The 26,492-nt window shown below is 34.4% G+C and overlaps 2 protein-coding genes and 1 pseudogene across 2 annotated transcripts; all 3 read right to left on the bottom strand.

Annotated features, from left to right (window-relative positions):
* Positions 1-4,074: 4,074 nt before the first annotated feature.
* On the bottom strand, positions 4,075-5,864 carry LOC115960519. Its single transcript, XM_031079450.1, has 2 exons — positions 5,656-5,864; positions 4,075-4,595 (listed from the first exon to the last, which is right to left on the bottom strand). The coding sequence occupies exons 1-2, from the start codon at positions 5,729-5,731 to the stop codon at positions 4,354-4,356; spliced, it is 318 nt and encodes a 105-aa protein (XP_030935310.1). The 5' UTR covers positions 5,732-5,864; the 3' UTR covers positions 4,075-4,353.
* A 1,628-nt stretch (positions 5,865-7,492) lies between these two features.
* Positions 7,493-11,704, bottom strand: LOC115960610 (annotated as a pseudogene).
* Positions 11,705-12,669: 965 nt separating this feature from the next.
* LOC115960471 (elongation factor 1-gamma 2-like) lies at positions 12,670-17,518 on the bottom strand. The gene is made up of 7 exons (XM_031079400.1): positions 17,351-17,518; positions 16,401-16,550; positions 16,255-16,315; positions 16,115-16,167; positions 15,266-15,367; positions 14,648-15,143; positions 12,670-13,430 (listed from the first exon to the last, which is right to left on the bottom strand). Exons 1-7 carry the CDS (start codon positions 17,357-17,359, stop codon positions 13,051-13,053), a joined length of 1,251 nt encoding a protein of 416 aa, XP_030935260.1. The 5' UTR covers positions 17,360-17,518; the 3' UTR covers positions 12,670-13,050.
* Between the last annotated feature and the right edge of the window lie 8,974 nt (positions 17,519-26,492).

Raw genomic sequence — 26,492 nt, 5'->3', positions numbered from 1 at the left:
TTTTTTTTTTTTTTTTTGGTTATTATTTTTAACAAATTAATGGCTGAATGCATTTTTCTGGTTTGGCCAAAATGGCTGAATTGCCCTCACAATTTTTTAATGAGATGGAAATACATATTACCCCTCTCTTTCATATTTCATCTCCCAACACTTGTCTCACTCTATCAATATTTTTTATTCCACACTTTCCTTTACAATAGGATGAAGTCCAGTGACTCACAAACACAAGATCAAATTCATATGTTATCACCAATAGTGATATTTTGATGTACTTTCTAACAGTAGCTATTCATAGTCTATACAAATTTAGATAGTACATAACACATAAATAAGGAAATTTATGTGAGGGGGGAACTCATGTGAATATGTGATGGCTCATCACTTTGTTTATCTATTTTTATTATGAAAATGACCCTTTGTTTCAGTTTGAATGTCCAGCTCTATATGTGATGGAGTATTTATTACAAGAAACTTATTGGTTCCATGTTTCCTGTGCCAAATATACCACAAGAGTATACTACCTTGCCTGTAAAACAAAATATGCTATTCATTCAAGCTAGAACAGTTTTGAAGCCAAGTGTATGGCTAATTGGCTATTATATTGGATCATCAATTATTAAATTTACAAAAATCTAACTTTTAGAAAAATTTATTTTGTGAATTGAGTTATATACCCAGAACTTCAAATACTTTTTATTTATTTATTTATTAGATACAAACAATTCATAATTCTAAAGTAATTGAAAGACGGATTAAAACAAAACGGATAATGCAAAGGATTGATAATTCTAGAGTAAGTTTGGGCTATTTAAATCAAATTGATGATAGATTGGTTTTTGATGCTCAATATAACCAAAGACATTTTTATTTAAATATCCACTTCCTCTTGAAGCAAACAAAAAAAGATATATATATATATATATATATATATATATGTGAGTCTATCTCAACTATCAAAGTTGTTTGGTGCAGCTTGCTTAATCATAATTTTATTTGTCAATTTAGCTCAATAATCATATAATAGACTTGCCATCTTCAACCCTAGTGAATCACTTTCAACCCCAGTTTTCCTCTTAAAATACCAAAGTTCGGTTAGATGCGCTTTAATAATTGCTTATTTGTTGAAAGTATGGTAACCAAAATTTTTTTTTTTTAAATGGGGGTGGAGATTTTCTTTTTCTGAGTGGAGCTTGCCAAACCCACTTGCTAAATCAAATTTCATACTTGTCAGACTTTTATTTGAATCCAAAATATTTAATCACAGAGGGCTTGTATGAGTTTTGGGACCATGAAAATTTGATCTCAGTCTGCTATAGTTCTTACCAAGCTACCACTCTTTTTCTTAAACATCTCCCAATTCGGTGGTGAATCAATTGATTCAGTGTGGTATTCATCGATTTAATACCAATGTAGAACTTAATTCATTTAATGCCTAAGTTAGAAGTAATTTTTTAGTACAATAAATGTAATATATATTACATTTAGTGATAAAGAATTGTAATATATATATATATATATATAGATATATCCTCCCCCACATAATAGAGAGTGCATTACTATAAGAAAAAGAAAAAAATTCATTTTTGATAGATTATAAGATGGGATAAAAAATTGCTCATCTAATATAAAATAATTTTCCCTAAAGGCTTTAATATCATAATATGTATACTCCTACGGCTAGGTTTGATTAAACGAAGTGTTTGACTTTACTTGTGGAGTTATATTTTTATATTGTCAAGTTGATTCTTAGTAATATATTAAATTCCCTCTTCTGTGTCAAAAAATAAATTTAGAAACGCATGGGGCTACACATGTAAGTTTATGACAAGATCAACATTCCCTATTTGTTAAACGACATATACTATTTTATGCAAACAACATGACATTTTTAAATATACCATTTAATGCAAGCATGAAGCAACATGGCATTTTTAAAATAATATGAGAAAAACATAACTTCAACACGGCGTTTGTTGTTGAATGTCATTTTTCACTCCAAAAAGCATACCATATAAGATTCAGTTTATGTCTAGCGTCATGTTGTTTCTGCCCAATGTCATCTTCTTGACAAGAAAATTTTAGTCTCTCTTCAACCAGGGATATCATATTTTTTAGCTAAGTAATTGAGGTAAGACTTTTTGCAAGCCTAGGATGAAAATTGGCTAGAAGAATGTAATAGCTACAAATTCTAGAGAACTACAGAATGCATTTCAAACAGACTGTCCATTAGAAGAGAACCTGAAAAACTAATATAAAAAATGAATGGCTAGCCTACTTGATCTATGATGAGAATAAAACAACTTTCCAAGAGGGAATCTGCTTGAAACTCACATATTCCATGAGATTAATCTCGGGGGCCTGCAAAGAATCTTGCATTTAGGGAAGCTAATAACAGGTTGCTTTCCCCTCAGAAATCACAGAGTTTCCAACATAGCTCATGAACCACCAATTTTTTGCATCATAATGGCTGAATTCCCATGTACTCACTGATTTCTTGGGCCTAATTTTAAAGTTGATCTTTACACAACCAATGGCAGGAGACCAGACCCTGTAGCTTCTCTCTGTGGTGAGCAAGATCTTGAAGTATATAGTCCTATCCATTGGTCAGTCAATAGCTTCTAAAATCCCCTAAGAATAAGTAATAATGATATGAAATGCAGACTTCTAAAAATATGCATTGAGGCTATTTACATCTCACGGGAGTGCTCTAGTGCAGCTACAGCAGCAATAATTTGAAAGGCCTTCCAACTTGATCTTGAACACAGTGACTAAAAAATTATATTTACGTTTAATTTAATTACGGAACATATAGCAAAATATTCATTTGACTTTCCTATAGTATCATCCAACTGAATAAAAAAAAAAAGACAAACTCACAAACCATATAGCTCATTATGGTAGTCCTAAACTTTCAAAATGAAAAGGCAAACTGCCAACATCATCATCACTCATTAAACCAATTTAAAATGCAAAATATGCATCAGATTTTCGTATAACTGCTCTTTTTCTTGTTTGTCTAATACTCTCTCTCTATTTTTTTTTTTTTCCCAGCAAGACCAGGCCCGCTTACCCCCATTTAAATGCAGAACAAAGAGAAAGAAACTAGTTGATGTTTTAAACGAACATAGTGAAGGGGCACCAACATCATCAAAATCACTAATTATGCCAACAAGAAGAGAAAGGATGTCCTAATCAAAATAAATATTAATTTCCACATCAAAATAACTGTGATATTGCACCTAACTAACTACTCCAGCATTATTTTATTCCATTTAGTCATAGACTATCATATTGTTTCTAACCAACTTGGCCCACATCCTATTTGGCCTAGCTTTTGTTTCAAGTTAAACCATGACATTCATTTTCTTCATAATAATTAATACATGCCATACTATCTCAGACAACTTCCAGTCATCTTGTTCTCAAACATGTCACCTCCAGATTTTTACACACAGAAATCTGTTTCAAAAACACAATTCTGCTTCAAAGGCAATGTTCATAGATATAATATAAACTCAGAGTCCCCACAGATAATGATCAAAATCCTTAAAAAGTCTTAAATACTCTCAATCATATGACAGAATATACCATTTCCTTCTCAAATGCAAGTTGAAAGTAGAATTGCTTATAAATCATCATCATGCAATGTATCCAAAAGCTTGGTGAGGATAGCTTAGGTTATAAATGCTGAAAATGTATCTGGAAGTTGACCAATTAGTGAAAAGGGGTGAAATCATCCATTATCTGGGATGTAAATTTGGAAGGTGTTTATACTTTCTCCAATGTGTTCTCCAACAACTAATTTTACCCTGCTTGTCCAATGTCCATATACAGTTCATGGGTTATTCTTACAAGCTAGATAGAGGTGGTGCATTTATATTCTTACATTGTATTTTAATTTTTATAAGTACAAAATGATAGACCTTGCTGATTTGCTATCATCGTGCAAATATGTGGGGTGCAATAACATCATTGTTTCACAATAAGATGTACTAGAGGCAGGAAATGATAACATACAAAAATGACAGTAACACATAGAATGAAGGGGGGGGGGAGGGGGGGATGAAGTGGAGCTAGTAGAACCGTAATGCCAAAGCCTTGAAAAATCTAAGTTCACAACAAAACTCATTTCTTGGAAAAACCAACAATCCCTTGGAATAGATCACCTATAAGTATAATCAGTATAAGATCTACAAACCAGTATTCAATAAAGATATAATGCAGAAAAAGCTATAAATATAAAGTTTCAAACAACCTATATCAACAAAGCAGTGATTGCTACTAATGAAAGGCAAAACAAAAGCCATGAGGCGCACCTCTTGATTACAGTCAATACATGAATGAGAAAGGATCTCAGTCCCGAATACCAAGTTCAACCTCAAGCTCATCATCATCCTCAAACAGCTTTAGAAGACGAGCATGCTGCTCTTCTCTCTTCTTTTTCTGCCATATCTTGAATAAAAACACAGCAAAAGCAAAAACTGCCACCAAACCCAGGCATACAATAACTATCTTGATACCTACAGAACTACCCGAAGCACCATGACTCCCAGCATTATTTTCATCTTTTGCACTTGGAGAATCATTCGCAAAGCCTTCAAATACACACAAATTGTTAGATAAATCACGAAATAACAAATTAAACCCTTTGTTTAGATATTGATGAAACTGAAAACAAAGAAAACAACTTTGAGTTTTAAATTAAACTTCTTTTAATGTAATTTTCATTTCCAAACAATACATATCACCTGAACCAAGCCCATCTAACTATAGAGTAACAGAATGAAACCAAGTCATGTTACTAGGTAAATTGTATCTACAATGAGCAATTAGGTGATGTCTGGTAAACCACGGAATTGGTTCTGTTCTGATATAAGCTGAACCAAAAATATAATTGAACTGGAATTTTATTTTATATCTAATTCGTCTACATTCATTTTCCCAAACTAAAGTTGGTCCCAATTAGCTTAACTAGTAAGATCTGTTATCATTGAATGAGGAACTAGGTTCTAATCTAGTTCATGGCCTGATAATAAAAGGCAATTATCATGGATGGAACCATAAGTTTCAAATCCTACCGTATCTATCAGAAAATAAAATCCAAATTAAAAACAACTAAAAAGCCAGTTATATTGTCCCTAATTGGCAAGGTTCCATAACATGCAAAACACCCCACCTATATATTTGATTGCAAAGAAAAAGTAGAAAAAGAAAAAGAAAAATCAAATCTTTAGTTTTATGCATCAGTTAGTTCGAATTCTAGAGCTACTTTTTTATGCTTTCACAAGCAAATTTGCGCAGAAAAGCAATGAAATTAAACATGCTAATTACATAGAACTAATAAGAGAAGAAGAAAAAAATCAAAACTTTTCAATTCCTTAACCATGCATTTCCTACTTTTTCTATTCATTCCAAGAAAACCCAAAAACAATTGGCCAACGCAAAGCTAAAAGTAGTTGATCTGAGACCCAACTGAGAGATTCTTGTACAGAACAACATAAAAGCACCCACTACTCTCTATGTTCTTTGGTTTCTAATTCTTGTACGGTTTTGTCTTTTTCATCATAAACAAACAAAAAATATATATGTTTGAACAAAATAGTGAAATTCAGACATTGAAATAATAATGACAAAGAGAGAGAGAGAGAGAGAGACCTGAAATGAATTGCAGAGAGATCAAGCAAAAGAGGAAAAGGGATTGCAGAGATCTTAGGTTTGGAATTCTACTCATCTCTCTCTCTCTCTCTCTCTCTCTGTTTCTCTCTTTTTCTCTGTTTGGGAATAAAGAAAATTGAAAAAAGGACAACGACCTATGTGCCCATTTTGGAATTCTTTCTTGTTACCATCAGCTAATAAATATGTAGTTACGTTATGTACAACAACTGCAACTCCAAAGTCGTGATGGGTCTCGGCGTTACAATGTTGACTCTCCCTGGCTGCCTACAATGTGAATTTGACTCGCTAGTGGGCAGAATCTAAAGGAGTAAATAGTTATTATGTACTTGTTTAATTTATATATATCTTTTTGGATATATGTTTAATTTATTTTATTATTGTGTAAATAAAATTATGGTAATAGAATAACTATATATATTTCACCTATTTCAACAAATGGCAAGAAATTTGGAATATATATTGCATACATACTCTGCTTTCAAAGCTCAAGTTGTGACTTGCATTTTTTAAACATTATTTTATATTGAAAAATACATAAATTATTGGATTTGGTTATGTGATTAATAATATAAATAGATATTAATATAGTTATAATCAAATTTTGTTTAAGTTGGATTTTTTTTTTTTTTTGATGAATTTTAAGTTGGATTTAAATGAATAGGAATCCACAAGGATAATTCTCCTAGAAATTTTAGATGATTCTCATCTCGACATAATCAAGGATAAGGAAGAGGAATCCACATCCACTGGCCTAAGTTATGGATTTGCCTTTAAGTTCTATGAGAACACATAATGTAGGATACCATTTAAAATTTTAAACTTTTTAATGAAAGCGTCTCTTACAAAAGGCAATTTTCTCCAAAGAGTAACACATTAACTTATTGGGAGTAAAATTGTTTTTGCCTTTGGTTCCTGGTACAACCTTGTTTTGTCTAGTTTTGAGGTTTTTACTGGACTGGACTAGTGCCTGAACCGATCGGATTAGTTGGTCCGGTTTTTAAAACCATGCTTTTAAGTTCCACACTTATCACTTTAACTGTTTCTAGCCCCTCATTCATTCATGCCAATTTTTTATTAATTGGATCTCACAATAACTCAACCTTAATGAGAATCTCCCGGTTCTTGTTAACATTTTCCTTAATGAATAAAAACTCTACAAGAACAATTCTCCTAGAAATTTTAGATGATTCCAATCCTGCATAATCAAGGACAAATAGAAGGAATTCACGTCCATTAGCCTAAGTTATGAGTTTCCTTTAACGTCATGGAGGGCAACATTTAAAAGCCTAAGTTATGGGTACCTTTAACTTCTCTGGGAATGCAGAATGTAGGGCTTCATTTGAAATTTTAAACTTTGTAATGAAAGCATCTCTTACAAAGGCAGAAATTTTTATTTTTTATTTAATTAGTTAGGTAGTTAGGTAAAGTTGGATCCTCTCTACATCTCAATCATTGCACGTTATTTCGCACTGTAACACTGTTGTCATAACAACCATAGAGGCACCACAAAGCACTGTTATAGTATCTATGAGAAACCCACGTTACAAATTTAAAACGATTACATAAAAGAGAAAAAGGCCTCATTTTTAATCATAAATATGCGTGTCTCGTGCAGAATTCTCAGTGACTGTCATTGCAACCTCTCAATGCAATTATAGGAGAGCAAGGTAAGCTCCAACATGATTAATGGAGGAACAATAACCTGAGCTTGCTCTCCCAGATGTATTAACACATAGCAACCGCTAAATGAACTAAAAAAAAAAAAACACAAATATAAATGTAAAAAAGCAAAATAACTTCATATGCTAGAATTAGAAAGAAGATGGGTGTTGTGCTAGTCCCATAAAATTAGAGTTGAACTGCTTAAGACCTCTTGGATCAGTGTGCTCTGATCCACAGCTTACCATTAATGCTTTTAAGCTTATTACAATGAGCTAACACCATTACCGAATATAATTCAATGCGCCTACCGATATCCCATTACATTGTCACGAGACCAAAAAACGTAAGATGATACCAGTGTCATTTAACAACTAATGCAAACATGTGAGAAAAGAACCAATTTTGTCTGGAGCAAAAACCTAGAAAATTTGAATTGAAGCTTGTCATAAAGAGGACCCTATAACATTAGATCTACTTCTCAATACTCAGTCGTATATCCTTATCACTTGAAGCACTTGGCATCCAGTAAAGCCTCCCCCTCAAAAGGCTCACAATCTTCAATCATTTGACTGACACGCTCCTTCTGGGCTTCGTCATTAATGTCAACCTTCTTCCATTCATACAATTCCATATCATAACACTCATCAATAATGAAATGAGGAATTTCTGTTCCGCGGAAGAGCCACAACCCTTGCACCTTGAATGGAGGCTTTGAGCCAATAATCAGCATCTTCCCAAATGCATACTTACGAGCCAAATCCATACGTTGCAGGAAACCACCCACCTTGTTCAATGTAACAAACGATACAGTATTCTCATCATTATACTTGTAATCACAGAACCAAAGGGAGTAGCCTTCAGGATCAAACATGTCCCAAAACCCTGCAAGAGGAAGTAAAGATGAAAAAACACATACAGCAATCCAATTATTATATATCACACAGACACACATGCACTGCTTAACAGCACTAAATAACCAGAGTTCTAAAACACACACAAATGTGAACTAACAAGACTGCAAAAGGATTAAATTATTAAATCTCATACACCAAGAAGGCCCAGGAGTGCATAAACCAAGCAAACAGTTATAGAACAGGTGAATAAATTATAGTACTAGTATGAAAAAGTAGAACTGCTAGAATAAAGGAATATATATAAGTAGGTTCAAGAAACGATCAAGATTGATTGATGGAAGTTCCAAATCTCAAGTGATATAATATGAAGTATGAACATCTCTGAACTATAGACTACATAAAAATCATAATAGGGGAATTTTGAATTGGGAATAAAACATTGCAAGTAGCCAAAAATGTCAACTTTTAAAATTTTATATTAGATATTAAAGCCCAACCAAAATCCCACTTCGGCATTTCATTCAGGGGTCTACTTGGAACTGCACAAGGAGACTACCCACTAAACCTTCTTAAATAACCTTCATTACATCTCTAAAAAAAGCATGCAACCAAACTTTTTTTCCTTAATATCATGCATGACAGGTTCTAATAAATTCAGCCTTATCATGCTGGTTGGGTTAGAAATCATAAAGGTGGATAGGTATGGCTGCAGTAGATTCTTCTGGCCAAGTCGCAATTTTAGTCAAATAATCAGCTACTCTAATATGCTCCTAACTTACCCTTTGCTTTAGTTGAAAATCAATATTTGTTTTCTATATGCTTTATTTGAGTTTATATTAAGAAGGGCAATATTGGAAACTAGTGATTTTTAAATATAAACAGTATGTATTAAATGATACCCCTTAAAAAGTTTGATTACTAAGGTGGACAAACAACATGGGACAAAGAAAGTATAATTTTACAAATACAGAACCTAAATAAAATTAATAAGACAAAGCTCTGAATAAAAAAACAAAGTAAAGGGAAATAGAAAAAAAAAAAAACAAAACAAAACTAACAAACAAACAAAAGAGAAATGACAAACCACTTCACACCGGCATACTCATAACTATTATTACCAAAAGCAACCACATTCATAAACTAACATTAAAATGAATCCACTCATATGCACCGGCAGGAAAAGGCTTATATACGGGATATACCTTTAATTGCAACTTCACGAAAATTAGTCTTTGTGTTCGAGTACAGCCTTTTCCATTCATCCAGAATCATCTTGCTAGGAGGCAAAAGATCAAGAGGATTCTTTGCTTTGGGCTTGGGTGCCTCTTCCTCCTCAGCAGCCTCTTCTGCTTTAGGTGGTACTGCTTCTTTCTTGACCTCCTTAGGTTTTGCAGGTTCTTTTGGCTGTGAAGGCTTCTTTGTGGACTGAACAGGTGGAATAGATTCAACTTGCTTAACCTCACCCAATATCTCCTAGAAAGTTGGCTGATTAACCAAGGTCCAAAAGTACCTCTCTACATGAGGGAATTCAGAGGTAAAACTCTTAGTCAAGATCAGGTCAAATCCGGTATACAAGTTACAAGTCGTAATGATATCAGCCAGTGTCACAGAATGTCCAACAAGGTAAGTGCTGGAAGCAAGATGCGTATTCAAAGCATCTAGTGCTCTCTTCAGTGCAGCAATTGCAGCTTCTTCAGCCTTCATGCAGATAACAGGAAGTTAAGAGCTAAATTATAAATGAAAATTTTCCACTATTTCCAGATAGATGAAAATATATTTAAGTATGTTAAGAGAACAAAATAAGCACAAGCAGAACTTGACTAACCGGTGGAAGGTACGCCATTAAACCCCGTCATGGGTAATACCAGCGTGCTATGTTAGCAGCAATTTCCATTGAAGAAAAATCAATCCATTGTTCAATATGAGCCTGCCAAAACAAGGTTGCAAAACAGAAATGTCAAAAGTGTCTCCATTCAACAGGAAGCACATGAAAAAATTTACAAGAATGGTAGCATTATGAAAATAATAGCAATAATATAGGGGGGGAAATCTAGTTGTGTGATATGGGTGCTCTTATTAGAATTAGAATCCAAATCCACAAACTTTTTTCATTTTTGAGTAAACAATTGTCTTGTAATGATATTATTAATTGAACAAAGTTCATGGAACAAAATTCCATAAACTTTTATAAACCAACATAAGATTTTAAACCCTGCAAACTTGAGAACATAGGAAGCAACAAACAAATCTTTTAATACCCAGACAATCCTCACACCACTTACATATTCAATCAGTGAAGAGCCATAGAGAGGATTATCAGCCTTCACGCGAGTCACTGCAGAAAGTAATAACCAACAATGATGTTCAAATCTTACAACAACCTTCAAAGTGTAACAAATGTAGTTTAAAAGATAGCCTTACCATAGCGTGTAATGGCATTTGTCACAAATACAGGACCATCAGGTGTCTCAAGCACAGGAACCTACACAACAAGAGACCTTTTCTAGGAAAACACATACGAAACATATGGCTTGTAAAATACATTGTCTATACTAAAGAAGCCCACCTTTCCAATTGGGTTCATCTTCATAAACTCAGGAGTTTTATTTGATACACCCATTTCAAAATCCTTCGCCAATTCAACTTCGACTCCACTATACTCTGCAGCGATAAGTGCCTTGAAAGCATACTTGTTGGTGCTCCCCGCATGCAGGACCTAAAGTTAACCAAACATGTACATTACATAAAACCATTTTCTATAGCATGAATTTACATCATGCACTCAAGTTAATTCTGATGTTGATTATTACCATGTATCCTCACAACAAATGCTTGATCGAAGGATATCATATCCTTTGAATCTAAAACTAAAGGCTCTTAATAAATGTCACATCTACATCAGTTTGATTCATGTTCTTAACAACCTTCATTTACAAATAAAGAGAAAACCAGCAATCACGTAGTTGTTTACTCTTTGAATCTAGATTCAATTCTTCTTCATCCAAAAAATGAATCGACATGAACCTAGATTTCCACTTCATGTCTCTAATTTCGTAGTTCAACATACAAAGAAAACTAATCACATTGAAATCCAAAGATTTGAACCAAATACACTCCCCATTTATCAATCCAAAATTTCCACATTGCCATCCGAAACCTAAACAACAGTACAAACAAAACAAATTCATGACTAAATATGAAGAAAATAAAAAACTAAACAAAACCCAACACTTGAATCCAAAGGTCAATTCATAAAGTCAATTATTTTCCTTTCTTTGAGTATTTTCTCATTAGCCAATCGGATATACAGGAATCAAAGAAAAACCGATTAAACAAAACCCAATTGGATTCAACAAAGACCCAACAAAATAAGCACGAATGAAGATCTAATTGGGCATCAGAATGCAAACTAGAAGTGAAAATTTTTCGCAAGAAAAAAAAAAAAAAAGGACAGAAGAGAGAGATTTCTGAGAGCTTTACCAAAGCCATGGCTTCAAAGAGACTCTGCACTCTTTGAGGCAAGAGACGGAGAGAAAAAGTCTGAGTTTTGACTTTTGAGGAGCTCTACGAGAGTATACAGAAGTGGAGGGAAATATAAGGACTTGGCCGGACAGGCTTTCTATCTTACTAATAAAATTTGAAAATCTAACGGCTAAGGTACATATTTTTTATATTTTAATTTGTCATGTCAAAATTTAAAAATGTTATTTATTTTGTATGCATAATTTTTTTATCAAAAAAATTTCAAAATTTCAAAATTCATGTCAAATCAAAATTTCACTTTTTTAATATCATTTTAAGCAAGCTTCTTAGCATTGCTTTGAAAGCTTTAGTCATGTGATAACAAGTGTCTTTCACTAAGAGTGATAACTCATGTCTTGCATTTATAAAAAAATAGACATTAACATGATTATATTCAAATTGTTTAAGTTGGATTTAAATGATTAGGAGTCCACAAGTACATAATTCTCCAAATAACTTTAGATCATTCTGATCCCTACATAATCAAGGGCAAGTAGGAATCCACTTGCCTAACTCATGGGTTGCATTAACTTCTCTGAGAACATATAGTGTAGGGCACCATTTGAAATTTTAAACTTTGTAATGAAAGCATCTCTTACAAGGGTGGTGTTTTTTCTTAGTTAGTTAGAGGGAGTTGGATCCTCTAGACTACTTACTAATCATTCTATAATTTATTTCGCAGCCCTGTTGTCACAACAACCAGAGATGCACCACAAAGAACTGTTGTAGTAACTATAAGCCATTACAAATGTAAAACGAATACATAACCCAAAAGGCCACATTTTTAATCTTAAATGTGCGTGCCTCATGCAGAATTCCCTTGTAACCTCTCAATACAATTACAGGAGACCAATGTAAGCTCCAACATGATTACTGGAGGAATAAGCACCTGAGCCTGCTCTCCCAGATATATTAATACATAGCAACTGCCAAAAGAACTAAAAAAGACACATATAAATGTAAAAAAGCAGTATAACTTCAAAAGCTAGAATTAGAAAGAATACGGGTGTTGTGCTAGTCCCATAAAATTGGAGTTGAACTGGTAAGACCTCTTGGATCAGTGTGCTCTGATCAGAAGGTTACCATTAATGCTTTTAAGCTTATTACAATGAGCTAACACCATTACCTAATATAATTCAATGTGTCTATCGATATCCCACCACATTGTCTTGAGACCAAAAAACATAAGATGATACCAGTGTCATTTAACTACTACTGCAAAAATATGAGAAAAGAACCAATTTTGTCTGGAGCAAAAACCTAGAAAATTTGAATTGAAGCTTGTCATAAAGAGGACCCTATAACAATTGATCTACTTCTCAGTAGTATATCCTTATCACTTGAAGCACTTGGCATCCAGTAAAGCCTCCCCCTCAAAAGGCTCACAATCTTCAATCATTTGACTGACACGCTCCTTCTGGGCTTCGTCATTAATGTCAACCTTCTTCCATTCGTACAATTCCATATCATAACACTCATCAATAATGAATTGAGGAATTTCTGTTCCACGGAAGAGCCACAACCCTTGCACCTTGAATGGAGGCTCTGAGCCAATAATCAGCATCTTCCCAAATGCATACTTACGAGCCAAATCCATACGTTGCAGGAAACCCCCCACCTTGTTCAAAGTAACAAACGATACAGTATTCTCATCATTATACTTGTAATCACAGAACCAAAGGGAGTAGCCTTCAGGATCAAACATGTCCCAAAACCCTGCAAGAGGAAGCAAAGATGAAAAAACACATACAGCAATCCAATTATTATATATATATCACACACAGACACACATGCACTGCTTAACAGCACTAATAACACACACACACACACACACACACACAAATGTGAACTAACAAGACTGCAAAAGGATTAAATTATCAAATCTCATACACCAAGAAGGCCCAGAAGTGCATACACCAAGTGAACAGTTATAGAACAGGTGAATAAATTAAAGTAGAAGTATGAAAAAGTAAAACTGCTAATAGAAAGGAATATATATATACACACACACACACATCAAGATTGATCCATGGAAGTACCAAATCTTAAGTGATATTCGTTTTCCTTTTATAAGTAAAATGAAATTGCATAATATGAAGTACGAACATCCCTGAACTATAAACTCTATAAAAATCATAAGAGGGGAATTTTGAATTGGGAATAAAACATTGTAAGTAACATCAACTTTTAAAATTTTATATTAGATATTGAAGCCCAACCAAAATCCCACTTTGGCATTTCATTCGGGGGTCCACTTGGAAGTGCACAAGGAGACTACCCACTAAACCTTCTCAAATAAACTTCAGTAAATCTCTTAAAAATCATGCAACCAATCTTTTTTTTTCCCTTAGTATCATGCATAACAGGCTCTAATAAATTCAGCTTTGTCATGCTGGTTGGGGTTAGAATTCATAAAGGTGGATAGATATTGCTGCAGTAGATTCTTCTGGCCAAGTAGCAATTTTAGACAGAGAATCAGCTACTCTAATACGTTCCTAACTTACACTTTGCTTTATTTGAAAAATCAATATTTGTTTTCCATATGCGTTATTTGAGTTTATATTAAGAAGGAAAATATTGGAAACTAGTGATTTTTAAATATCAATAGTATGCATTAAATGATACCCCCTTAAAAAGTTTGACCTACTAAAGTGGAAAGACAACATGGGACAAAGAAAGTATAATTTTACAAATACAGAGCCAAAATAAAATTAATAAGACAAAGCTTTGGATAAAAAGACAAGTAAAGGGAAATAGAAAAAACAAACAATTGAACCAAAAACCAAAAAAAAACAAACAAAAGAGACATGACAAACCACTTCACACTGGCATACTCATAACTATTATTACCAAAAGCAACCACATTCACAAACTGGCATTAAAATGAATCCACCCAAATGCACAGGCAAGAAAAGGCTTATATATGGGAATACCTTTAATTGCAACCTCACGGAAATTAGTTTTTGTGTTTGAGTACAGCCTTTTCCATTCATCCAGAATCATCTTGCTAGGGGGCAAAAGATCAAGAGGATTCTTTGCTTTGGGCTTGGGTGCCTCTTCCTCCTCAGCAGCCTCTTCTGCTTTAGGTGGTGCTGCTTCTTTCTTGACCTCCTTAGGTTTTGCAGGTTCTTTTGGCTGTGAAGGCTTCTTTGTGGACTGAACAGGTGGAATAGATTCAACTTGCTTCACCTCACCTAATATCTTCTGGAAATTTGGCTGATTAACTAAGGTCCAAAAGTACCTCTCTACATGAGGGAATTCAGAGGTAAAACTCTTAGTCAAGATCCGGCCAAATCCGGTATACAAGTTACAAGTCATAATGATATCAGCCAGTGTCACAGAATGCCCAACAAGGTAAGTGTTGGAAGCAAGATGCGCATTCAAAGCATCTAGTGCTCTCTTCAGTGCAGCAATTGCAGCTTCTTCAGCCTTCACGCAGATAACAGGAAGTTAAGAGCTAAGTTTTAAATGAAAAAGTTCCACTATTTCCAGATAGATGATATTTAAGTATGTTAAGAGAACAGAATAAGCAAAAGTATAACTTGACTAACCGGTGGAAGGTAAACCATAAAACCGCATCGTGGGTATAACCAGCGCGATATGTTAGCATCAATTTCCATTGAAGCAAAATCAATCCACTGTTCAATATGGGCCTGCCGAAACAAGGTTGCAAAACAGAAATGTCAAGTGTCTCCAATTCAACAGGAAGCACATGTGACATGACAAAATTTACAAGAATGTTAGCATTATGAAAATAATAGGAATAATATAGGGAAAAAAATTAGTTATGCGAAATGAGTGACTCTTATTAGAATTAGAATTGAGATCCACAAACTTTTTACTAAGCCAACTTGTTATGATTTTTCAAAATATTTTTTCATTTTTGAGTAAAAAATTATCTTATTATGATATTATTAATTGAAAAAAGTTTGCCTACAAACTTTCCCAATATCTTTTTATTGAATGTGAATTTTGACATATCCACCATTAGATTACATTTTCTTATTATATCCTCCATGCTTGCAAAATTTCAAGATCAAAGATCAATAGCAATGTAGCCATGTTAATTTTTTAGTGGGAGTTTGTAGGCAAACTTTTTCCTTACTAGTTTTCAATTTCCCGTTTAAAAACTTTCAATCTTATATTTTATTTAAGGTTACCAAGCAGTAACTTGAAGGGGAAAAAACTAGTTTAATCAAATTTCAAGATTTAAACACTTTTAAACATCCAAACCAAACAAGCCCTTCATATACCAACAGATATAGAATATTTCAAACGGACTCCAACTTAAAAAAAAAAGTATCAGAGTAAACACAAAAGATTTTAAACCCTGCAAACCCGGGAACATAGGAAGCAACAAACAAATCTTTTAATACCCAGACAATCCTCACACCACTTACATATTCAATCAGTGAAGAGCCATAGAGAGGATTATCAGCCTTCACGCGTGTCACTGCAGAAAGTAATAACCAACAATGAAATTCAAATCTTAAAAACAGCCTTCAAAGTATAACAAATGTAGTTTAAAAGACAGCCTTACCATAGCGTGCAATGGCATTACTCTCAAATACAGGACCATCAGGTGTCTCGAGCACAGGAACCTACACAACAAGAGACCTTTTATCAGGAAAACACATAAGAAACATATGGCTAGTAAAAGACATTGTCTCCACGAAAGAAGGCCACCTTTCCAATTGGGTTCATCTTGAGAAACTCAGAAGTTTTGTTTGACACACCCATTTCAAATTCCTTCACCAATTCAACTTCAACTCCACTGTACTCCGCAGCAATAAGTGCCTTAAAAGCATTCTTGTTGGTGCACCCCGCATGCAGGACCTAAAGTTAAGTAGTTAACCAAACATATACATTACATAAAACCATTTTCCATTGCATGCAGTTACATCATGCATGAAAGATAATTCTGATGTTGATTATTACCATGTGTCCTCACAACTAATGCTTGATCAAAGGATCATGTCCTTTGAATCTAAAACTACAGGATCTTAATAAATGTCACATCTACATCAGTTTGATTCATGTTTTTAGCAACTTTCATTTACAAAAACAAAGAGAAAACCCACAATCACATGTTTGTTTACTCTTAGAATCTAGATTCAATTCTTCTTCATCCGAAAAATGAATTGACATGAACCTAGATTTCCCCATTTCCATTTGGTGTCAATAATTTCGTAGTTGAACATAAAAAGAAAACTAATCACATTCAAATCCAAAATTTTGAACCAAATACACTCAATTTATCAATCCAAAATTTCCACATTGCCATCTATAACCTAAACAACAATCGTACAGATGAGACAAACCCATGACTAATTAATAAGCAAATCAAAAACTAAACAAAACCCATCAATTGAATCGAAACATCAATTCAAAAAGTCATTTCTTTTCCTCTATTTGGGTCTTTTCTCATTAACCAATCGGATATACACAAACCCAACAAAAGCAAGAAACAAAAATTAAATAAATAAAAAAACAAAAAAAAAAACCAATTGGATTTGACAAAGACCCAACAAAATAAACACGAATGCAGATCTAAATGGGCATCAAAATGCTAGCTTGAAGTGAAAATTTTTGGCAAAAATACACAGGGCAGAAAAGAGAGATTTGTGGGAGCTTACCAAAGCCATGGCTTCAAAGAGACTCTGCACTCTTTGAGGCAATAAGACAGAGAGAGAGAGAGAGAGAGAGATGGGTCTGAGTTTTGAGGCGCTGAATGGGAGTACACAGGGAGAGAGAAAAAGAGGGGTTTAGGGTTTGTGGAGGGAAATATAAGGACGGTGATTGGTCAGAGATCTGGTTCACTATTTTAGGGTTTTTCCCTAAATAAAAGCAAATAAAAATAAGTAAAACCTAAACACACTTGTCTTTGGTCCTTAAATTTAAAAATTACAAATTTTTTTTTTAAATAGAAAATGTTAAGTATCATTAAATTAGCTTTTTAATTAACATATTTTAAATACATTTTAATGAATTTTTAACTATTAAAATTGGATTTTTTAAAATTTTGATTAAATAAAATTTGTTTGGATTATGTTTAATTAACAAATTTGAGATTTCACATTTTCCTTTTTAAAAAAAAAAAATTAACCTATTGTGGTTTGGCTTAATCAAATTTTAGTCTGGTGAATTTTTTTCATTTGTTAAATTTTATCTTTTTAATGGTTTGGATTAAAATGAAATTGTGAGTGGCTAATAGTTAGTACTTTAACTGATTATGTCCAAATCTTAAAATGTAATGCGAATTAAATTGTGATATAATCAAATAAGAAGGTAATTATAAATATCATTAAATAATGTGTGCATGCAACAATTGAAATTATAGCTATTAAAACTCTACAAGAATAGTGGTTGATCCGCCAAACCATCGAATTGTGTGAAATTTCAGGTTGATACAAAATAAAACACTAGATTTGTAATAATTAAAAAAAAAAAAAAAAAAAAAAAAAAAAAAAAAAAACCAAAAAAGAAAAGAAAAGAAAGAAGAAGATAGTTTTTGTGGGGGGCAATTAATCAGGAGGTGCTATTAAGGCCATGCCAGCTAGGCCTAAAGCCCAATCCGAGGACGTTAGACCATCCGAGGAGGTCCAAACTCGGCTATGAAGAGGGTAAAGTTAAGAGAGGAATAGAAACAATATGAGATGAGTCCAATAAGCGTTTGAGGATAAAAGTCTTCTCGAAAACTCGCGTTCGAGGTAAATCTGAGTGCGTTATCGTCATGGACTTGCTTCAGAGTTGCACCACAGCTAAGGACTGGATATTGGATCAGGGATAAGACAAGAGAGGTAAATAAATATCTACAAAGGTTGTTACCTCCATATTAAATGTCTTCCAACCAACTCTCTGGCCGCATTAATGTGGAGGTGATGCCTGAACAGTGATGAAGCAGCCTTATAGTTGCTGGTTGAAAGTTCCAGAAGTGTTGGATGGGATAGAAAGGGATCCCCCAAATCCAACCTACATGTGTGTAGTGAGGATGACACCAAGATGACAGTATATAACATGGAAGAATGCATTGAAAAAGGGATCGGAACTCTGATATAATAGCCTTCTGGAAGAAAACCATAGAAAAGAAAAAGAACATAGTTGGTTCCGAGGACAAAAAATTCGATAATCTTGTTTGTGTTATATCATCTTGAATCGTCCAGCTTAATCGTTTTTCTTCTGGGATAAATCTAGCTCTTTTATTCACGCTCTACAAATTTATTGTTTGAGCCGAAGCGTTTGAGCCCAATCTAGTTTTGGGACCAACACATTTTCAGTCATTATAGTTTTTATGGAAGAATATTTTTGAGGTGTTTATGGAAGAATATTGAAGTGCATGATTTTATTTGAATTGTCAAGTTTTTTAATGTATGGTTTTTATTTTTTTATTTTTTATTATATAAAAAAAAAACTTAAAATTAATTAGCCAAAGGATAAATTCAAGCGTCTTATTTATAGTCATTTTTATATGAAAAAAATATTAAATTTTTTTATAGGATAAATTTTTATTTTTATTTTTATTTTTGAGAAAAAGGATAAATTTTTATTTTAATTTTTTAATGATAATATTTTACTAAATGTAATCTTTGTTACACTTTCATATTTATGTTTAAATTAAGTACGGTCCATTGTTTTTAGTTTATCTTTTATTGTGGGGCCCAATAATTTGAAGCCCTAGCCCACTTTTACATTGGGATCCAAGGCCTGAGCCGAGGAGGGATATAATCGAGGATATATAACAAAAGTCCAAGTAATCTTGAGACATAGCCGAGGATGACTCTGTCCTCGGCATTCCCGAGGCCCTCTTGAAAGAAAGGGCAAGAGCGGTATAGGAATAGTTTTGGGAAAAACCTAAAATATTTGCGTTGATAGAAAAAGGATCCCTGGACAGTATGACGACAAAGGACAAAGGACAAAGGGAAAGCTGCCATTACTGCCATTGAATACTCTGCCCCTGACAGGACCATACTCTTCAGTTTTTACAACCACCCCCAACCACTTTGGGTATGGGCTGATGGGACAAGTATCAGTCCTGGAAAGTCAAACCTACACATGGACGTTGGATGAGGGGTACAGGCTAGTATAAAAGGGGAAGTAAGCAGTCCAGAGTGAGGGGCTGGGAAAAAAGGCCAAGAACCAAAGTCTCCCAGACCGTATCAAGGAGAATGACTCCTCGAGCGAACATGGCTTACTTTTGTATGAACACCATGACTAACCACCGTTCGGTGACCAAGGCCTAGCCTTTCAAACCCACGCTCTACAAATTGTATTGTTTGGGCCATCAACATGCGAACCCAATATCATTTTGGGGTCGTTACAAATTGAGTCCTTACATTTTTATATATATATATATATTATTTAAATGTGTTTTAGAATTTTTTTTTTTTTTTTTTTTTTTTGTGAAAAAGGTAAGACAAACTAAATTAAATAAAATCAGTTTGGAATACAATTTCTAAATCAGAATGTAGTTCTTCTACCCAAACATCATAATCGGTAGATGAAACTGCTCTTTTAGTGAGGGTGTGAGCTAACATATTCACTCTTCATCGCACATGTTGAAACTGACAATGCTAAAGCTGACGATCCTGTCTGCATGTCTCCTCAACCACATTCCCATACAATGTATTATAGCAAACAGAAGCATTCAAAGTCGAAACCACCCGGAGACAATCACCTTCAACCACAACCCGGAGCATTTAAATGTATTTTATTTAAATGTGTTTTAGCATAAACTAACTATTAGTTCAATGCCACTCTTTGATGGTTCAAAGCCTGGCATGGTTATAATAACTATTTTATTGAAAAGCTAACAAGCCACTTTATATATATAAAGTGTACAATATGTTTGTTATGACTCTCCCGGGCACTTCTGCTATTGCCCCTCTTTATCAGACCTTACTAAAAGCCTAAAATAATTGTAGCAACATTGAGTTCTTTTAGAAACATACATTAATTTACAAGTTATAAATGACCTTAATGCGTGGAAGATATCAACAACAATATGGCCATAACTGGCTATCCATAGGATTTGATAAGAACATCACCAGTCAAACCAGTATACATATATATATGAGACATGCAGTGCTGCATTGGCAAATGACAATTTGAGACATTGATAGCTCAAAATTCTTATAAAACAAAGTTTTTTGTTTTTTTAGATTTTAAAAATAAAAGATCGAATTTTCAAGAAAGAATCAATTTTTAGGAAAAGAACAAGAGATAAAAGCAGGGGTGCTCAAAGATGCGAGTGGCATATTCGGCTAAATATCTGTAAAGTATTTACGTAATTTGAATGGAGATTTTAGACAAGTTTGACCAAAGAATGTGGATTTTCAATTCCGCTTTCTTGGGTTGGGTTGGGATATCGAGTAAGGAATAGAAGACTGCTGAGCCTAGCCCAATTGAAAAACGTCAGGTAATGGGCTGTTCGACCCATATTGGTAACAATTATGGGCCAAAAGTTTCCCATCTTAATTGACATAACATTGATACTTGACTTGAGGATAATATTAAAAAAATTATATTAGATGGGCTACTAGCCTACTACTGGTTTGAAGGAAGTACATTTTCATTGTATAGGATTTGTAGGTAACCATGCTCCTCATGCTTCGGCAACATAGGCTATCGTGAGAAGCAATATGCATTTGAATGAATAAAATAGCCATGGTTTTTCTTTAAAAAAGAAAAGAAAAAGCCACTAGTACTAAATCGAAGGGACTAAAGTAAACCCCATAGATTGAATTCAAAGTCTCTTTTATTGATACCATGCAACAGAAATTGAAACTCTGACTGCCAGGGCACTTGAATTTGCTATTGAGATTGGGATAACAGATGCAGTGTTGGAAGGGGACTCTAAGTTAGTTGTTCAAGCCATTTCTGCTGATACAAACTCCCTGTCTCCTCTTGGATCTTTGATAGCTGATGCTAAGTCTTTTACTAATTGTTTTAATGAATTACATTACTCTCATACAGAAAGAGAAGGTAATAAGGTTGTCCATAGCCTAGCTTAGCACGCTAGATATGTTACAAACTAAGCTGTTTGGATAGAGTCTATTCTTGCACCTTCTTTTTCTGCTTTCTAGGTTGATTTAGCCTTCATTCCTTAATACAAAAGCCTCTTAGGCCTCCTCTAAAAAAGAATCTCTTTTATTGAACAATAACTATAGCATACATTTGTTAAATGCATCATCTTTTTCATGACGTGTGTTCACTATAGGAAATTGGTTCTATTGCAGCGGCCACAAAATGCTACAAAACTCCCAAAAAAACGCTACAAAATGTTTTGCAACGTTTTCGTGCAACACGTTTTTGACTGCTGCAACAGCACCGCATCAATTTCCCTATTGCAGCACTTTTTGAAAATGATGCAATAAAGTTTTTGTTTTGCAACGATTATGGAATGTTGCAACAAATAACAAATTTGCAGCGGTTTTTAACAAATACTGCAATAAAGTACGTTTTGCAGCATTTTTCAAAACACTGCTATAAGTTTCAAAAAACTTTTTTTTTTTTAAATTATAAAAAGCATTTTTCCCAATAATTGATTCTTAAAAGATTAACATTTATTTTAGTAACTTTTTTTTTATAAACATTTATTTTAGTAACTTTTTTTTTATAAACATTTATTTTAGTAACTTGATTACAAATACTAGCTCATATTTAAATTGTAAATACACAATGCTTCAAATATTGTACATATGAAAAAAAAAAAAAATGGAAACATGCCAAAGCCCGTGAATGATTGATTAGGCCGAGGGTTGGAACCCTGTCATTTGCTTGGATTTAAAATATATATATATACACACACACAAGGCAATGACCTCGAGGAGACAACTCTGTCTAAGGAATCGGCCATGGCCAAAGCTTCATCCAACTTTTAGACCATTTTAGGTATTAATTTATCCAAGTTAGGAGATCCGAAGAATCAAACCTGACCGAGGTCCTGTTTAACACTTAGCAAAATTTAGACATTAATTTACCCAAGGTAGGTGATTTGAGGGATTGAATCTGATCGAGGTTCTACTTAACCCTTAGCAAATTTTAGGCATTAATTTACCCGAGGTAGGTGATTCAAGGGATCGAACCTGACCGAGGTTCTGTTTAACTCTTAGCAAATTTTATGATGTTGAGAGAGAAATTAGCAACCGAGGAGTTGCATTGGTACAAATAGAACTCAAGCAATACAAATCATGGGTATAATAGTATCTTCGTAAATTATTTACATTCTAAGGTCGGGGAATAGGGGTAGCGTTACTCCCCTAAAATAAATATTTGAACTCACCCTCACCTTAAATTTTGTTTAAATTCAGCTAAAATAAACTTGAATATAATCATTTTAATACTACTTTCACAATATTTTCACAATAATTAATTTCATAATGCAGGTTAAGTGACAAGTTGTAACTAGTTTTTACTTTGACCCATAACTGACATCACTTTGACCCACAACTGATATCACTTAATTTTTTTTACCTACCTTTAACAACTTGTCACTTATATTTTGTTGTGAAATTTTTGTGTAAGTGTTGTGTCAACAGCAATACTTTTAAAATATTTAATTTTATAATAAAAAATGTTTCAAATTTTTGCTTATTCGTTAAAAAATAAATAAATAAACAAACCTCCTATCTGGGACTTTGGCTTACTTTTCCATTGATAGCAAAATGAAGTTGTTTTTCCCTGCACTTTTCTTCCTCATCAGCAAAAAATTACACTATCGTTCCAACCATCATATCTATATTTATATTTGTGATTATTTCCTCATTTTCTCTATCTCTCTTTCTCCGTTCTCTATTTTCTTAGCTTTTATCTTTGTTTGATCAAGTAGTTTTCTTAACTTTTATCTCTGTTTGCTCCAATTCCAAGAGAGTAACCACAAGTATGGTTAAAAAGTCATACACTTTAAAAGTAAAAATTTATATCAGTTTTTTTTTCTTAGTTTCACATACTCCTAGTCCTACTTCTAGGTTTGTTATTATTCTTCTTTATCCACACACATATACACTTACATTAAATTAGAGTAGAACTTCTATTCTGTATCAAAAAAAAAAAAAAATTCTTCTTTATCATATATTTTTATTTAATTAATATTACATATAAATATAATAAGTTATTATACATTTAATGGTTGTTGTCTTACTAATCTTTAAACTATTAATAAATTTTTTAGACTATTATACGATATAGCTGTATTGTATACTAAATTGTATTTATTTTGGATTATTGTATATAATATGAAAGTTGTATATATATATATATATATATATAAATAATCATTTTATTTTTTAATCGCCCCATGACAAATTCGTAACTCTACCACTACTGACCCCCCTAGAAAAAAATCCTGGAGCCGCCACTGTTGGGGAATTGGGTTTTCATCCAAGTCCTTTAGGTGATAAGCCCCAATCCCATCTACTGAAGTGACCTAGTAAGGTTCTTCCTAGTTGGGACCAAGCTTCCCCTATGCAGGGTTCTTCATATGTCCCATGACCTTTCTCAGGACTAAGTCTTCTGGTATGAAGGTCCTTGCCTTGATGCCCTTGTCATGCCCTTGTCTGAGCTTTTGCTGGTAGTGAGCCAATTTGATCGTGGCAACCTCTCTTCTTTCTTCGATCATATCCAAAATGGTGGAGAGGAGTTGATCATTTGAGTCATTGTTGAACTGATTAGTTCTCATTGTAGGGAACCCCGTCTCTAAGGGGATGACTGCCTCGGAACCATACGTTATAGAAAATGGGGTTTCGCCTGTAGACTTTCTCGGTGTAGTGCGATAAGCCCAGAGTACATGTGACAGTTCATCCACCATTTTCCTTTGGCCTCGTCCAACCTTTTCTTCAAACCATCTATTATGACTTGGTTGGTGGCCTTGGCCTGCCCATTGCATTAGGGGCAAGCTGGAGTAGAATATACATTCATGATCCTCAAATTACAACAGCATCTTCAGAAGGCCTTACTATTAAACTGAAGTCCATTGTTCGAGATAAGGGTACATGGTACACCAAATCTAGTGATGATGTTCCGCCAAATAAATCTTTTAGTATCCTGATCTCGGATATTTAAGAGGGGCTCTATTTCTACTCACTTAGTGAAGTAGTCAGTCCCGACGAGGAGCCACTTTCGGTTTCCGGTTACTTATGGGAATGGTCCCACGATGTCTAATCCCCATTGCACGAAAGGCCAAGGACTAGAAAGAGGGTTTAGGGTCCCACCTTATTGATGAATGTTAGGGGCGAACCTCTGACATTGGTCACACTTTTGGAAAAAGTCCTGAACGGACTTTTGCATGCTAGGCCACTAGTATTCTTGTGTCAAGGCTCTATGTGACAGAGACCATCCTCTAGTGTCACTGCCACACATTCCTTCATGAAGCTCCTTCAACAAAGCTTCTATCGCCTTGCAATGCACACATAACAGGTAAGGACCCGAGTGAGAATGCTTATACAACTTTTGTTCCTCGAAGAGCCAGTATCGAGGTGCCTTCTTTTGAACCTTCTCGATCTTTGTTTTGTCCTCGAGGAGCAACCTATGTTTTATGAAAGAGACTATCGGGTCCATCTAGTTTAGGCCGATATAGGCAGCATTTACTACTTTGGGGGCCTAGAGGAATTGATTAGGGGATGCCAAGTTCTCCACCGTTATGACCCTAGGCTGATTCTCCCTTGTGGAGGTGGCTAAGGTTGCCAATGAGTTGGTGTGAGTGCTCTTACTTCTAGGGATCTGATCTATGGAGAAGGTTTCAAATTGGGATTGCAGGTGCTATACTTGGCCCAAATTGCATTTCATTCTCTGATCCTTAGCTGCAAATTCTCCTTGGACATGTCTTACTATAAGCCTTGAGTCACAAAAGATTTTCTGATTTTCCCCCAAGTTTCTTTATTGACCTCAAGCCAACTTCAAGGGCCTCATACTTGGCTTCATTATTGGTGGCTGAGAAGTCCAATCTTAGGGATTTCTCAATGGTAATGTGCTCCAGGGAGATCATGACTATCCTGATCCCTGAACCCCTTTGATTTGCAGCCCCATCTACATATAACTCCCAACAAGGCGGTGAGGGTGCAACAATAGTTAAAACTTCTTCGGCTTATGTATTGTGCTCTTCATCCATTTCCTTGTCTTCTCCTTCAGTGTATTCGACCACTAGGTCGGCCAACACTTGTGCCTTTATGGCTATCCGAGGGAGGTACTTGATGTCAAATGCTCCCAAAATAGTTCACCACTTTGCAACTCTCCCCGTGAAGTCAAACTTTCTGAGTAAAGCTTGCAGAGGTAGCTGGGTAAGAACAATTACTGTGTGCGTTTGGAAATAATGGTGGAACTTTTTGATGATGTGGATTAAGGTTAGGATGGCTTTTTTCAGAGGAAGGTAGCGGGGTCTTTGCCTCTTGTAGGGACTTGCTAACATAGTAAATCAGCTTCAGCACACCTTCGTCTACTCTAATTAAGACCAGGCTCACTACATGGGCCGTGACTAACACATAGGCGTACAAAACCTCCTCTTTCTTTAGCTTGGACAGAATTGGGGGATGAGTAAGATACCTCTTTAATTCTTCGAAAGCCATGTCACACTCCTCGGACCATACGAAGTCTTTCCATTTGTTCAACAGCTGGAAGAAAAGCCTACATCGATCAGTTGATTGAGATATGAATCTGCTTAAAGTGGTTGCCATTCTAGTAAGGTGTTGCACTTCTTTTGGCTTTTGTGGTGGGTGTAAACCGTGGATGGCCTTGATCTAATCGAGATTAAATCCTATTCCTCGGTGGGTGATCATGAACCCCAAG

Source organism: Quercus lobata, chromosome 9 (assembly GCF_001633185.2).
Source record: "Quercus lobata isolate SW786 chromosome 9, ValleyOak3.0 Primary Assembly, whole genome shotgun sequence".
In the NCBI taxonomy this organism is placed as follows: Eukaryota; Viridiplantae; Streptophyta; class Magnoliopsida; order Fagales; family Fagaceae; genus Quercus; species Quercus lobata.
Note: the sequence above shows the minus strand (reverse complement) of the source record. Positions and strands in the feature narration are given on the sequence as shown.